This window comes from Triturus cristatus, chromosome 12 (genome assembly GCF_964204655.1).
Source record: "Triturus cristatus chromosome 12, aTriCri1.1, whole genome shotgun sequence".
NCBI lineage: Eukaryota > Metazoa > Chordata > Amphibia > Caudata > Salamandridae > Triturus > Triturus cristatus.
The window spans coordinates 579,610,217-579,625,989 of NC_140595.1; the positions used below are offsets into that span (position 1 = coordinate 579,610,217).

The 15,773-nt window shown below is 48.0% G+C and overlaps 1 protein-coding gene across 1 annotated transcript in view; it reads right to left on the reverse strand.

Annotated features, from left to right (window-relative positions):
- Window positions 1-253: 253 nt before the first annotated feature.
- The window catches only part of ADAT1 (adenosine deaminase tRNA specific 1), a 179,192-nt gene continuing 163,672 nt past the window's right edge, over window positions 254-15,773 (reverse strand). Inside the window, exon 10 of the mRNA XM_085636915.1 lies at window positions 254-3,186. Within this exon, the coding sequence (XP_085493041.1) occupies window positions 3,054-3,186 (133 nt within the window). The 3' untranslated portion in view covers window positions 254-3,053. The remainder of the gene's footprint in view (window positions 3,187-15,773) is intronic.

Below are 15,773 nucleotides of genomic sequence, written 5' to 3' on the forward strand. Positions count from 1 at the left end.
TGCATCATGGAAGCGATGGGTGGGTTGGTGCATTCAAGGACAGGTGGATCCCATGAGATCAGATGTGAAGGAAGTATTCAACTTTTTATCTGAATGTGCTGAATCAGGTCTTTCGTATAGGTCTGTTAATAATTTCAGGTCAGCTCTCTCGGCTGGACACATTCACATCGATGGTAAGCCAGTGGGGATGCATCCCCTAAGGTGTAAGTTGCTGAAGGGCATCAGAGTGGCTCGTCCACCTCGTCCCGTTTCTAAAGTTTTGTCTTTATTAGAATCTTGGTCAGATAACAAAAATTTATAGTTGAAACAATTATCTGCTAAACTTACTATGTTACTGGCAGGAAGGATGTTCTCTTCACAGGGTGTGTCTTTCATCATCTCTAGGAGGACTAAGACCATGTCACGTTCGGTTGAGTAGCCTGCCTTTCTTCACAATGACAAATTATGTGTTTTAAAATGTTTAAAAGTATATGAGGAACGCACATTAGCTCATAGAACAAATCCCTTGGGTCAATTGCTGTTAGCAATCCAAGAGCCTTTCCATCCAGTTTCAGCGGCCACCTTGGCGCATTGGGTCAAGTGGGTCATGTCTGAAGCAGGGATTGACATTTCTGTTTATGGTGCGCACGCCACCAGAGGTGCTATGGCCTCTAAGGCATATATTCTGGGATCTCGCTTAGAAGACATTTTGAAAGCTGCAGATTGGTCTTTGGACTCAATGTTTAAAGTGTTTTACTATAAACCTATTACACACGTTTCTTCTGTTGTTGGTCAGCTTTGAACCAGCATAATCTGAGCCTCCGGTCCTGCCACAGAATACAAAATTTTCCAGCTATTGCGACAAGAATTTTAGATTCTATTAAGGACACGGAGGCAAGGATTATCCCACCCGTTGGGACAGGTAAGATGTCAACTGTCATGTAGCAAGATGATTAACTATGCAATGTTATTTTTTCCCACCCTGAGATATCAAACCTTTTTGGTTTCCCTATTTTCAAACTTGTTTCTGTTTCAGGAACTGACTCCAAACAAAATTAATGCTACGATGATCTATGGTATGGATCTCCTCGTCGTTGGGGGATTGCTGTCGTATCAAGGATTGTTGGGACGTGCTCTCCGTTGGGAGTTAGATCCGCTGTTATTGCTCTCCGTTGAGAGCCAGGACTGTTGTTTGTTTTTTCGGACACTTAAAGGACTGTTTTCTGCAAAGAAAGAGGTAGTCAAGATGGTGCCTTGTTATTTTGTATGCTAACCTCTGCTGTTATTGATTATTCAAGGAGGCATGGTTCAAGGCCTCATGGGAAACGTAGTTTATTGTAATGTTTACTTTTTTATCATTGGCTGCTGTTGAGCAGTAAAGAAATTGAGAAAGCATAATCCTCGCCTCTGTGTCCTTAATAGAATCTAAAATTCTTGTTGCGATAGCTAGAAAAATTTGTATTCAAGTACAACACCCCAAACCGGATGCTACGCCAGCGTGCTCACTCACGGCTCCTTCAGCTCAAAGACATCTTAAACCGGATACTACACCCGCATGCTCACTCACGGCTTCTTCGGCCCAAAGACATTTTAAAACGGATGCTACGCCCGCGCGCTCACTCACAGCACCTGCTGCCCACAGACATCTTAAACCGGATGCTACGCCCACGCGCTCACTCACAGCTCCTTCAGCCCACAAACATCTTAAACCAGATGCTACGCCCGGATGCTCACTCGCAGCCCCTTCAGCTCAAAGCAACACCCCAAACCGGACGCAACGCCCGCGTGCTCACTCACGGCTCCTTCAGCCCAAAGACATCTTAAACCAGATGCTACGCCCGCATGCTTACTCACGGCTCTTTTAGCCCACAGACATCTTAAACCGGATGCTACGCCCGCGCGCTCTCTCACGGCTCTTTCTGCCCACAGACATCTTAAACCGGATGCTACGCCCGCGCACTCACTCACGGCTCTTTCAGCCCACAGACATCTTAAACCGGATGCTACGCCTGCGCGCTCACTCATGGCTCTTTCAGCCCACAGACATCTTAAACCGGATGGTACACCCCGTGCTCACTCACAGCACCTACAGAACACGAAAACCTCAACCTGGATGCCGCTATTGTGTGCTCTCAGATAACACCCCAGGCTGCAGCTGTCCACTATATGTTTACATGAAAGACTTCAGCCAAGAAGTCATTCGTTGGATGCCTCCATGACACACATGAGGGTGGTCCAGGGAATAAATGTGTATAATAAATGCTCACTGACATTACTCGGGTTGGGGCGGGGGGTCTCTGGGTTCAAATAACGCACTAGACTGCCGGTGTCCCATGGATGCTCACAGATAGCATTCTGGGTTGGAGGATGTCTCCTCAATGCTCATGTGTGAAACTGTGGCTGGTGACTCTAAGCTTCATTAGTCTGGTGATGATCAACAATAACACTCCAGCCAGAAGGCGTCTTCCGGTCACCCACTTGCACCAATCTAAGTTGGAGGGGGATACAACCACACTAACAAAGAAATTTCAGGCTCAAGGTGCCTTCCAGGTCCCCACTCTTCTTTTTGAGGAAGGGGCGTCATGATGCTCACAGATAATACTCCAGTCTAGGCGTGTCTTCTGGGTGGGTGAGCATCCAAGAAGCACTCTGGGCTGATGAGGAATTCTGTTCACAAACATTGATGTAAGCTGAAGATGCTGCCTGACAACTTAGTAAACACAGGAGGCTGCAGATGTCCCTGGATGCGCAGAGTAACCTGTTGATGGCAGTTCACAGGCATCAGTAGCCAGTGTTCCACGAGGAGCCTTTTAAATAGTAGTTGAAGTGTCTGAGGCTTTTAGGTTTTGGTGCCCCTTAATCCTTAGTGTTAAAAGCTGCAGCTCAGTGAGTTCCCCTTCGATTGTCAGATCACAACTGAGATTTGGAAAAAGTTGTGAATGATCAGCTTCACCCCAAAGGGTCCAAGAGAGCCCTTGGGTGATCACAGAGAACCCCTGATATAAAGCCTGTCTGTGTACTGAGTGCTCGCATCAGGGTCCACAGAAAAGATTCCAAGGTCGGTCCACATTTCCTCACTTGAACAGACGGTATTCTTTTGGAGTTTTTATCCAGGTGGGAAATGCTTGACACCATAGCTCCTTCCAGGCCTTTTGATATGTGGTCGCCGCCTGCTTGTAATCCCAAAATGTTTCCAGATTTACAGTGCTGCAGAAAAAGACAAGAACAAATTAGTGTTACTTTAGGTTTCCTGAGCACTCGCTAATAAAATGAGAAAATGATGCGGTTTGTAGGAACGCGCTTAAGAAATGCACAGGCCAGTGTTGTGTTCAGAAGACACCATCCACTGAACGCATCCACGAAAAGGAGCCATTCTTCACAGACAAAAGAATAAGCAAATCCTGGAACCTCTCTACGACCACAGTCCTCACCAGACCCAGCCATATTAAACACAGTACATAAACGATTCATCCATCCTCTGCGTACTGTGTGCACTTTGCTAGGCACAGCTTAGCATGTCTTCCTGTAACAGCACAACTATACTGACCATTGATCAGAGGCTACTGTCTGTACTTGCCCAAATTAGTGGCACTTACAAGTAAAGTGGCAAGATCCATGCCACTTTCACTGACAAGGACAGCCTGAGTGGGTGTTCTGACTAGGCGAGAACCACCTACAGGACCCAAGGTCAACCCTACTAATCCCTTGTAAATCAGTAAGTAATCTATATTGTATAAAGTTAATTAGAACTAATACAAATAATTGAGGTAAAAAGTGCATGATTCACGAGGATAGTAAAAACCAGTAATTAAAACAGATATAGGAACGTTTGCTGATAAAAAGCTGTGGCAAGAGTTACAAGGGCCATTAAGCCTAATGACCTCAAGTCCTTTGATTGTTCACTAATCTCCTGGGGGCTGTACTACCACTTGCACTGGTTCTAGTTGCCTTATGGGCAGTCGTAGTAGCTTCCTTGGTGCTGGCCTTAGGACAATTGTCAACAAAAGTGTGCCTCCCAGAACATAAATTTACATACATTTCTACTAAGGGAATCTACAAACTCTTCCTATACCCATCTATAAATGGACTTTTTTCTTTCGTTATCTTTTCCAAATGAATATAGTTGCCCCGTGATTAATTTGCAATTGGCGAATTTATATTTTTTCTTATTCAAGTTATATACACATTTTTACACATACATAGACTATTTACAAATTACACCATGACAACGGAAAACAATAGGTATTCGACTGTATTTTGTGCAACGTGAGAAGCCTTAAGTTGCAGTAACCTATGTCTAATGATTAGTTTAACGAATGTTACATTTACAAAAACATAAAAATGACTGACATTACAGTGCTTCTTTACTTATAAACAACACATATTTACAACTCCTCACACCTCAATTCCTTTGAGGATGAATCTTACATATGAAAAGCAACAAATGTTATGGCCTAACTGGTGCCCTTAGGTTGATTTATGTAGGGACTGAGCCAGTACCTTGTGGACTCTGATCTGACCTCTCCCAAAGAATTGGGAAAGAAGGCAGACAAATGGGTCTGAACCAGGGTTAAGCAGAAAAACAAGCACTGGCATAGCCAATAGGTCTCGCCGTTGGGGCCTTATAAGTGTTTAGCCAGAGCTATTGATTTTGCCAATGTGTTTAAGCTGTGCTGTAGAGAAGTGCGGCTACTGTGCAGCTTGCTGAAAAGTTGTAATAAACAAGTGCCAGGGAGGAGCCAAGATGGCGACGGAGCAGTCGCTTGAGCGCCCGGCTCCGTCGGCCCTTGGCCTCGGACTATCATCCTGATTCCTATCCTTGCAGATTTTCGAGGTGCAACGCGTGCGACGACGCGCTGACTGCGCCGCCGCTTTCCCGAAGTCTTAGCCCGCCCGGATGCCGGAGTTCTTGGTGCCTTTGTTCCCCGCCCTGGACCCCTGCTCTACTGTGGCCTCGGCCGGCCCCCTGGAAGCGTCGCAGTCACCGGACCCGCTGGTGCAAATCTGAGCCCGAGGTCCCGATCCCGCCTCACGACACGTACGGTCGCCAGAAGAGCCGGGAGAGAGACGCCCGGACACCTCCTGCACCCTGCACCTGACGGGCTGGAGCTAGAGGGTAAGCCCCGGTGTGGCGGGTCTCCTACCCCGCTCTGTGGACCACGCTGTGGAAGGCTGCAGACCCCCTTCTTCCGTGGTCTAGTCGGCTGCAAAGAGAGCCCGAGGGAGGGGAAGCGACTGCTGGCTTTCACCTGTTGCGGCGCAGACCTGTTGGGAATTGCCTCCTTGTCACGATCCCCCCCCTGGCCACGGTACCGTCTAACGGTAAAACATGGCGCTGATTGCCTGCTCGCTGCTGGGGGGTGATGCTCCGGTCTCGCCCGCTGCCCGCTTCGCCCTCCCTCTACCAGACTCCAGCTCCCCAGTGCCGTCCCGGATTGCTGCCGTTGTGGGGACGCAGCTTCCGCTGACATACGGCTCCGTTCTGGCTGCCCTGCGGGACTTTCGTCTGCAATTGTGTGTCGGCTTGCAAACGCTGAGTGAGCGGTTCGACTCTATACTGTCTGCTGCGGGCCGTGAGCGCCCCGTTTGTGATCAACAAGACGTGAGTCTGCCAGTGCTGTGGTCCTCCTGCGGGGAAGCAACGACTGGGTATAATGGTGCTACACTGGTGTCTGCATCTGGCTTTCCCGGCGCTCAGGATCAATCGCTCTCCTGCTCAATGGCAGATACTTTGTTTCCCCGGTCATTGCTGCCTGCTTTGTTGTTGCCTGCCTCACCGTGCCCGCAGGAGTTTCCAGCTGAACTACACCTGGCGACCTCGAGGAACCGTTCACGGTGGCCTACGGCTCCTTTTATGTGGAACTCATGTACATTACAAGCCAGGTCTGGATTTTATATGGTGTGCAAGGGGACCTCAATAGATGATCGGCGGCCATTTTGTGACTCTACTTCTCCATCTTCTCCCAAGTGGCCATATTGTCTTTGTCTGTTCGGGATGCGGGGCATTCACGAGGGGGCGGGTCTAATCGTACGCCCGCGATCGGGCCAGGGCTAGATTACTTTCTATCATCATGGCTTCACGGCCGGGCTGGACTGGGACTGGAATTGTCTGCATATGTTGTGCGCACTCGTCGCGATCTGTCTGCCTTCATTTCCTTGGTGTTACATGCTATCTTCACACGACCGCCTTTGGGTGTAGTGGGGTCTCAGTGTGTGGAGGCTCGGATTGGCCGGTGGTGTCGGGCGCTCCGAGGATACGTGGGCTCCTCCTCGCCTCCTTTCTTCTTTCTTCTCTTAGTTTCTTTACTCTATTCCTACTTTCTCTCTCGTCTATATTTCGGGTTCATTGGGCGACAGGCACTATGCTGGGGGGGGGGGTAGGCCATAGCCTCCGCATTGGTGTAGGGTGGGGGGGTAATTTACTGTTTCTTTTTAGTTCTATGGGCCTCTTTCTTTTATGTCTCTGCGCTATACTTGTTTCGATTCGGGGTCCGGGTGTGGGGTGGATTGAGTGGGGGCGGCTTTTAGGGGGTGCGTATTTACTACTGTGATGATCCTGTTATCTAACTGCATCGCCTTACTGTATGGCTGTTTTAATGATGCTGCTGCTCTCCAGTGGATGAAGCCGACTTGCGGACTCGAATCTCCTTGTTTCTATCCTTCACTGACTTTTTTCTCGATAAAAATTTTTTTGAAAACCTTAAAATTAACCTTCACTTCTCCTTCCCCCGGTGTCAAGGATCCCTCCAGTGTATGAATCCTGAATCGTTGCTAATCTTGACCTTGACGCACAGGGGATGTATTGTTTGTCTCTGTGCTCAACCGTATTGTGGCCGGCCTGATGGTTGTAGGCCCGTATTTGTTCTTTTACTATGCACAAATAAAGGTTTTAAAAAAAATAAATAAATAAATAAATAAATAAATAAACAAGTGCCAGAAGCGTTTTTGTTACCTTATATATGACCAAGAAGGCATTATGTCCAACAGAACGACCATATTAAAAAATGTATGTACAATTAAAAAAAAAACTCATTTTTCTTTTGTTCTTGCAATGCTGGCAACTTCTTTTTGCCTATTCCAATGGTTGTTTGTTAAAGTTTTTTTTGGAGGGGGCATAAACAATTGGAGGTTGAAGGTTGTGAACTAGTACCTGTATTATAACACTGGCAGCGGCCAGACGCTAGGGGAGAATCAACAGATGGCAGATTCCGAGAGCAGGCTGAGGTGGTGTTGAGTGATGTTGAGGTGGCAGTGGTGGTGGTGACTGGTGCAGAGACGATGCTGAGGTGATGCTGAATGATACTTAGGTCTTGTTGAGTGATGATGCTGAGTGATACTGATGTGGTGTTTAGTGATGTTGTGGTGGTGCTGAGTGATGCTGGGTGGCCCTGAGTGATGCTGTGGTGATGCCGAGTGATGCTGTGGTGGTGCCGAGTGATGCTGTGGTGGTGCCAAGTGATGCTGTGGTGGCCCTGAGTGATACTGTGGTGGCCCTGAGTGATGCTGTGGTGGCCCTGAGTGTTGCTGTGGTGTTGCTGAGTGATGCTGTGGTGGCCCTGAGTGATGCTGTGGTGGCCCTGAGTGATGCTGTGGTAGCGCTGAGTGATGCTGTGGTGGCGCTGAGTGATGCTGTGGTGGTGCTGAGTGATGCTGTGGTGGTGCTGAGTGATGCTATGGTGGTGCTGACTGATGCTGTGGTAGCGCTGAGTGATATTGTTGTGGCCCTGAGTGATGCTGTGGTGGTGCTGAGTGATGCTGTGGTGGTGTTGAGTGATGCTGTTGTGGCCCTGAGTGATGCTGTTGTGGCCCTGAGTAATGCTCTGGTGTCGCTGAGTGATGCTGTGGTGGCGCTGAGTGATGCTGTGGTGGCGCTGAGTGATGCTGTGGTGGAGCTGAGTGATGCTGTGGTGGCGCTGAGTGATGCTGTGGTGGCGCTGAGTGATGCTGTGGTGGCGCTGAGTGATGCTGTGGTGGCGCTGAGTGATGCTGTGGTGGCGCTGAGTGATGCTGTGGTGGCGTTGAGTGATGCTGTGGTGGCGCTGAGTGATGCTGTGGTGGCGCTGAGTGATGCTGTGGTGGCGCTGAGTTATGCTGATGTGGTGCAGAGTGATGCTGTGGTGGTGCAGAGTGATGCTGTGGTGGTGCAGAGTGATGCTGTGGTGGTGCAGAGTGATGCTGCCGTGACACAGTGTCTTTGCCAGTTACAGTGGGTAAAAGAGGGGTGGTAGAGGGGTAGAAGAGGGGTAGAGGGGTAGAAGAGGGCTAGAGGGGTAGAAGAGGGGTAGAAGAGGGTAGAAGAGGGATAGGAGTATAAGAGGGGTAGAGGGGTGGTAGAAGAGGGGTAGAGGGGTAGAAGAGTGTTAGAGGGGTAGAAGAGGGATAGAGGGGTAGAAGAGGGGAAGTAGAGGGGAAGTAGAGAGGTAGTAGAGGGGAAGTAGAGGGGTAGAAGAGGGGTAGGAGGTAGAAGGGTAGTAGAGGGGTAGAAGAGGGGTAGAGTGGTAGAAGAGGGGTTAGAGGGGTAGAAGAGGGTAGAGGGGTGGTAGAGGGGTAGAAGAGGGGTAGAAGAGTAGAAGAGGGGTAGAAGAGGGGAAGAAAAGGGGTAGAGGGGAAGTAGAGGGGTAGAAGAGAGGTAGTGTAGAGGTAGAACTGAGAACCAGACCAGGCATGATTTCCCCCACAGTTTGAGTTTTGAAATAAAAAGATTGTTTGTGTGTCCCCAGATATCAGTCTTCGCCATGGCAATAGTCCTATTTATTTAAGAGCTTTGTTAGCTGCTAATGAGAGAGAGACCACAGTGTCAACTAAACATGCAAATACATCAAAGGCAAATTAATATGCTCAATCAGATCAGCTCAATTAATATGAGAAAAGAAGCTGAAGTGGGTTAACAAAGGGCACCTATTCATGGTAGACGGAGCTCCTTTTAGCTGAATGTGTGCGCCAGTTGTTGGGGTGGTGGTGGCCGTTTTATCGCACTGTTAAAAATATTGTCAGAGAAGAACAAGGCCTCTCACACCTAGCAGATATTAAGCTGTCAAACAAAGAATAGCACCTTTTATTAAATTACATTTATTTTCTCCCTCTTTACAAATTAAAATGCAACAATGACATCCTCAAAATGTGTTTTCATGCACGTTTACAAAGGGGTCAAGATAACGAGTTTTCCAAGAATTGGGATTACAATTAATGCGGACTAAAACACAGTAAAAGCAAAGAAGATATTAAGTGTGGAATGGCACCCTTTCAGTTAAGGTGCAAACTTGTGGGCACAAGTGTAAGTTAAAGCACACCAGGGGCTTCAGCCAGACTTTCTCAACTAATCTCTTGGTTTCCAGCTATATGGCATGTCAGCGGCGTGTTTTAAAATTGTTTTTTACTGTAGCTGCCAAGCCCGGTTCCGAGGCGAACTCCAACGCGTTTTTTGGGAATAAGTGGCAGCCCCTTTCAATTGGCTCCCTTGTGATGTGGACTGGAGAAAAGATTTGGATGTGTGTGAGCGCGGAGTGCAGTGAGAAAATGGTAAAGGACATGCCGCAACACACATTGATGGGTGCGTGTTTCTGAGCGGCCAGAGATACCTGTAAACGGAAGTCTCCCCCTCAACCTCGTGTTATATCCATGCTTCGGCGAACATTACTTTTCGCACTGATGTGGAGTAAACACACAATGGTCTCAAAAGTAGGCAAGTGTATGCATTGAGGTACAAGGATGGTAGACCAATGTGGACTCCAGGCGACTAAGTAACACTGTTTAAAACATTTACGTACATACTGAAATATTGCCGTAACTCCCCCTGCTGAAGATCTTTAATCTAAGCGTGCTTATCAGAGAGACCTTTCTGTCCAATATGGCTGTACTGTGTTTCCACTGTGTTAGTACTTACAGAGCTGGAACGAGACTGCAGAATTTAAGCCAGAACATTAAATCTGTGAGCCTCGCACTCCGGCAGCTGCTGCAACAAAACCTTGGCTTTCGCCACGGAGGCAGAATGCGGGCTGCGATGTCGCCTCTGTTCAGCTAGCCTGAGGCACGGACGCGCTTCACAGTGACAGTAGGAGGGTGGCGGGGAATTTTCAACATGGACAGCATGAGGAGGGGAGGGAGGGGCTAAAGGCACCACGGACAACGTTTGAATTCAAAGCGGGGCGGCGCTTTGAGCTACGGGCAGGGAACATGAGCAGGACATTTAAACAAGCATTGGCCGCGCGCAACTCGCGCTCAAAGTTAAAACAAGCGCGCGCGAATAGCATTAGCCGCGCGGGCACCGAAAGTGAAAGTGCATCTTGATGCACTTAATTACCCGTGACGGAGAAAAGACAGATGGCAGCTGCGCGCGTGCACGCACACATGCACGCAAGCTTGAGGCCAGCAAAAGCCTCTGGTAGCACTTTGAAAACCCCCTTACTAAAAGTCTCTTGCTCACTTTGCCACTGGATTCAAGCATGCCTGGCTGAAGACGGCTGAAATGCCAGACACCGGTCCTAGGAAGCTTGTTTCCGGTCCAGGGAAGACATGGCTTGGCAGTTCGGGCTGGACTGTTCCCATGAGGCACAGGGTCAGACTCATTTGCATATGGCCATGTCTGAACTGGGGTGGCAGAGTGGGCTAAAGAACGGTGATGGATTAAACCCAGATCAGTTGACTGGGGGTGAGTGCTTGCAATGTTCAACACTCCGTCCATCATTTCCTTTGGTTTTGCCTCTGTTCAGCTAGCCTGAGGCACGGACGCGCTTCACAGTGACAGTAGGAGGGTGGCGGGGATTTTTCAACATGGACAGCATGAGGAGGGGAGGGAGGGGCTAAAGGCACCACGGACAACGTTTGAATTGAAAGCGGGGCGGCGCTTTGAGCTACGGGCAGGGAACATGAGCAGGACATTTAAACAAGCATTGGCCGCGCACACCTCGCGCTCAAGGTTAAAACAAGCGCACGCGAATAGCATTAGCCGCGCGGGCGCCGAAAGTGAAAGTGCATCTTGATGCACTTAATTACCCACGACGGAGAAAAGACAGATGGCGGCTGCGCGCGTGCACGCGCACATGCACGCAAGCTTGAGGCCAGCAAAAGCCTCTGGTAGCACTTTGAAAACCCCCTTACTAAAAGTCGAGCAAGCAGCGCATGCGCTGCTCTAGGCTCGACCTAATAATGGTGGTGGAGGTGAACAGAAGAAGCAAGATTCTTCTAAGGCCCAAGAGAAGGGTGGGGAGAAGGGTAAAGACAAAAAGGAGTTTTTCTTGAAAACGTATCATCAGCTGTCACATAGAACATGGATACTCCAAATTTACAAACATACCGCTTCCACTATATATCAGCCCTGAAGAAAGTCGAGGCATAACATGCTACTCGACGAAACACATGTTGGCTGACAATCTAAGTTATACCACTGCTGTTTCAACTGAATGAACAGAAACTTTCCCTTTGGCTTGAATTGATAAATTGGATTAAAGTGAACTAATAATATACGACCCTTGGATTGGACGTCTGACTCTGTTTGAGATTTGAGGATTCAGAACTTTTGCTTACAAGTAAATGTATGTTTGGACTGTGTGGGTGTATGTCCAGAGTTCTGTCTAAATGTGTGCTGTTGAAGTTTGGTGTGTGTTCATTGTGTTTGCCACTGATATGCCTTTGCAGGGTGTTAAACGTATCACAACAGCCGACTGAGAACAGCTCTCTCATCATTCTCTGATTAAATAAGTGCTTTACAGGTAAGGAACTTGTTAGGAACAGATAAATGCTAGAATAATGGCAGGTGGTGAACACACTAACCCACAATACTCTGGTCATAAACCATCTGTTTTAAAGGAATCTTACGCCATGCAATATGCTGATGGTAGTTATCACACAAGATTCTTGTTAGAGTATGATTAACAAGAGGAACAATATATGTAGGGTTCAGACACAGTTTAGGTTGGTTACATAAAAGTAATTAAGTAACTCCTAGCAATAGATATAGTGGTATCCCAACACATCATTATTATAGAGTGTAAGCCAAAAATAATAATAACAAATATTAACACCATGGTCTAATACAATGAAACGTCAAACTAATATAGGACGCTACAGAAGGATATGGGAAGTGTGCACAATTGACCATTATGATACATTCAATAGAATTGTGAAAATGATTAGCTTTAAAATATTACTGAAGTAGTCCACGTGCACAGAAACAAGCTACTGATAAAAATTATTTTTTTAAGATCAGTCCTTTGTTTTTTTTTAATACGATATACATCCTTGATTATTTTCCTTAGGATTTCATAAAAGATAAAAGGCTGAAATGAGTCGACTTTAACATGAGAGAGTTCTACTGAAAAAACAGTTAAATAAGAGAAGGAGCGCTACAGCAAACAAGGGAAACTAAGCTAAATTCCACATTGTCAAGAAATTCAAGTCAAGGTGTGTTATTCAAGGACTCCTTGGAGCAGAAGAATGAACAAGTTACTTACCATCAGTAACAATGTTCTAGAAGTGACTATCTAGCGGTAGATTCCTCACCTTTTGAATATTTCCTAGGAATCAGACTGGAACCGGAAACCTTTTAGCAATAAGCTTGCGTGCCGGTAGGTGGCACCATGCGGCTCCGCACTGATGCCGGTCCACTCTGGAAAGAATGTGTGGTGCCTATTTAGGTGCCACTCCCGTGCATTGTCAACAGTTGCTTTTTAAGACTGTCTGTGTCCCCAGACACAGAGCCTCAAAAAGCAAATTGGTGTGACCAGTGTACAGATTCCTAGATCTTAATATTGGATAGAGGCAACCACAGAATGGGGAGGACAGGAGGGCCGGTGAGAAATTTGCAGCTAGAGTCTCTACCACATAGAGTGTTACCAAAGGTAAGTCTGTGGATAAACTCAAACATGAAAGTCCTAAAGGAACGACAGGGCAAAATGCCCCTCTCAGAAAACTGGACTATTCAGACAACAGTGTTTTGTGAATGTAAGGAGGGACAGCCACGCCGCCACCAGGCAGATGACCAGGACAGGGACTCCACGTGTCAACACAGAGGTAGCAGCTTTGGCCCTGGTAGAATAAGCATGTAGTTCTTCCAGAGGCTGCTTTTTAGCCAATGCGTAGCAGATCTTAATGCAGAGCAAAATCCAGCGAGAGATGTTTCTCTTCTGCAAAGCCTTGCCCTTTTTTGCTCCAGAGAACCCCATAAAGAGCTTTCTTAAGAGTGTCAGAAGAAAGAAATAAGACATACAGGAATTTCGAGTTCCACTCAAGGTGAAAAGCGTCTCCAAGCAAGAGCCACCTTAGAAACTCCAAGATGTAAAAGTGCTGACATTGAGCTCTCTCAGCAGTGGCAAACAGATCGAGCTAAGGTTCTAAACAATTGTGGAAGAGACCTCCTGCCTCCTCCGAATGTAACTGCCACTCATGATCTCCTAGAAGCTGATGGCTGAGCTCGTCTGCTCTGGCATTTAACAATCCTGCCAGGTGGTTTACCACCAGGAAAATTCCTTGGTGGCCCAGATATTCCCAAAGGTGAATGGCCTCCTGGCACAGGGTTCATGATCCCACTCACTCTGTCTGTTGCAGTATCACATGACGGTGGTATTCTTGAGCACCTGTACCAGCCTCCCCTTGATAGGGGGAAGGATGGCTTTTAACGTGAAGCGGATAGCCCTCAGCTTCGGAAGGCTGATATGGAGCTAGGACTCCACCAGAGCAGAGGGATCAGATCTCCATCTCTCCCAGATAGCCACGCCAACCCAGATGCGATGCACTGGTCACCACTGTTAGCCCTGGGTATGGAATGGAGAGAGGTCTGCAGCTGACCCAATCGCGGTCCAGAAACTATAGGGTGATCAGATTTTGAGAAGTAAAAATCAGGACAGGCTAGACATAAAAGTAGGACTAAAGCATTTAACCTTACTTTCATGTCTGGCCTGTCCCAATTTGTGTGTGGGGGATGGGGAAAGGAGTGGAGGTGTGTCTCTATGTGTGTGTGTATCTCCTCCTTAAGTAGATATACATTGCCCTTAAGTAATTTCACTGTTTCTTTCAGGCAGCGCAGGGGGAATTGGCTGCATGCTCTCAGAAGAGGGTAGACAGAGTGGGGAGGAGGGCAGAGGGTCTTATGGTAGTGGTCCTGTTATAGCTAATGTTATGTAAATCCCTGCCCTCCTTGCCTCTGCTGCGAACATGCAGCCTACTTCCCCCGTGCTGCCTGAGAAATTACTTAATGATGATATACCTTTCAGTTGTCCTTTGCATGCTGACTTGACCTTTGTCCCAAAAACCAGGACATGTATTAAAATTAAGAAAAATGTTGGGACACCAGGACAGTCCTCAGAAACCGGGAATGTCTGGGGGAATCAGGGACGTCTAGTCACCCTAAGTAACTGGTCAGAGAGGTCCCCTTGATGTTGGGCCCACTGAGACTTCAGATCTCACTGCAGAGACTGCATATGTCAGCTGGCGTGCTTGACCAGCAGGTTGCTGGAGGCCATCAGTCCCACCAGCCTCAAAGTCGCCCTCACTGAAATCCAGGACAAAGGCGGAAAGATCGGGATCACAACCTGAATGTCCTGGATTCTCTTAAAGCATGAAACTGAGCCGTTCCCAGAATTGCTCCGAAGAAGGGGAGCTTCCAATGAGTCAGGTATGACTTTGGCATGTTGATAGTGAACCCCAAAGGTGACAGAAGGTTAGCTGTAGTCTGGAACTGGTTGACAACTGCCCCGGGTGAGCCCACCTTCAACAGCCAGTCATGGAGGTAGGGGAAGACTGGCACCCCTGACCTCCGAAGATGTGCTGCCACAACAGCCATCACATTTGTGAACAACCAATGGGCACTGGTGAAACAAAAGAGAAGAACAGCAAAGTAAAAATGCTCCTATGTCACCACAAACCGTAGATAGCAGCGATGGCCCTACAGGACAGATCTACGGAGTCCTGCAGGTCCAGCACCACAATTCAGTCTCCAGGGTTGAGAGCTGGCAAGACCGGGGTCAGGGTGAGCATTTTTCCATCTAGGAGAAGGCATTGAGAGGGTACAGGCTAAAATTCGACTAAGGCCTCTGTCCTTCTTTGGCACCAGAAAGTAGGAGGAATAACAACTATGTCCTAATTCTGATGCGGGCAACCTCTCAATGGCTCAGTTGGGCAAAAGGACTTGTACTTTCTGCCGCAAAACAGAAAGATGGTTCTCCGTCAATCGCTGGGTGGATGGTGGAAGGTGTGGTGGTGCAGAAAGGAAAGGTAGAGCACAATTTACAGGAACCGCCTGCCTGATAGTATGTTCTGCCATCTTGGCAATAATCATCAGATCTGGACTTCTACTGGATAGCCGTGCTCCACTAAGGCCACAATAAAGGCAGGGGGGCAGATGATTTGACTGTCCGTTAACCTTGACCGTGGGGTGGTAGGCACCACAGCCACTACTACAAAAATGCTGGGTGTCGTGCTGGGGTTTTATTGGCTGAAGGTATGGGGTACTTCTGCCAAAGCCATAAAAGGAATGGCAGGGCTGATGCAGCAGGCGAGGTGGAGCAGATACGCCCAGGGAGTGTGCCATGGCCCCTTGAACTGCTCAAGAGGAATCTACCTTGTCCCCAAACAGATGAGTCACGTCAAATAGCATGCCCATAAAGCACGACTGGACATTGCCTGAAAAGTTGGTGGACCAAAGCCAAGCGTGATGACGAATGGGGACACTGGTGCCAATGGCCTGCCCCATGGAATCAGTGGTGTCCAAGCCACAACGGACTGTGAACTTAGCGGTGTCACGACAGTCCTGTATGACCTGGGGGGAGGACCAGTTGAAGATCATCAGGAACATCTGGGAG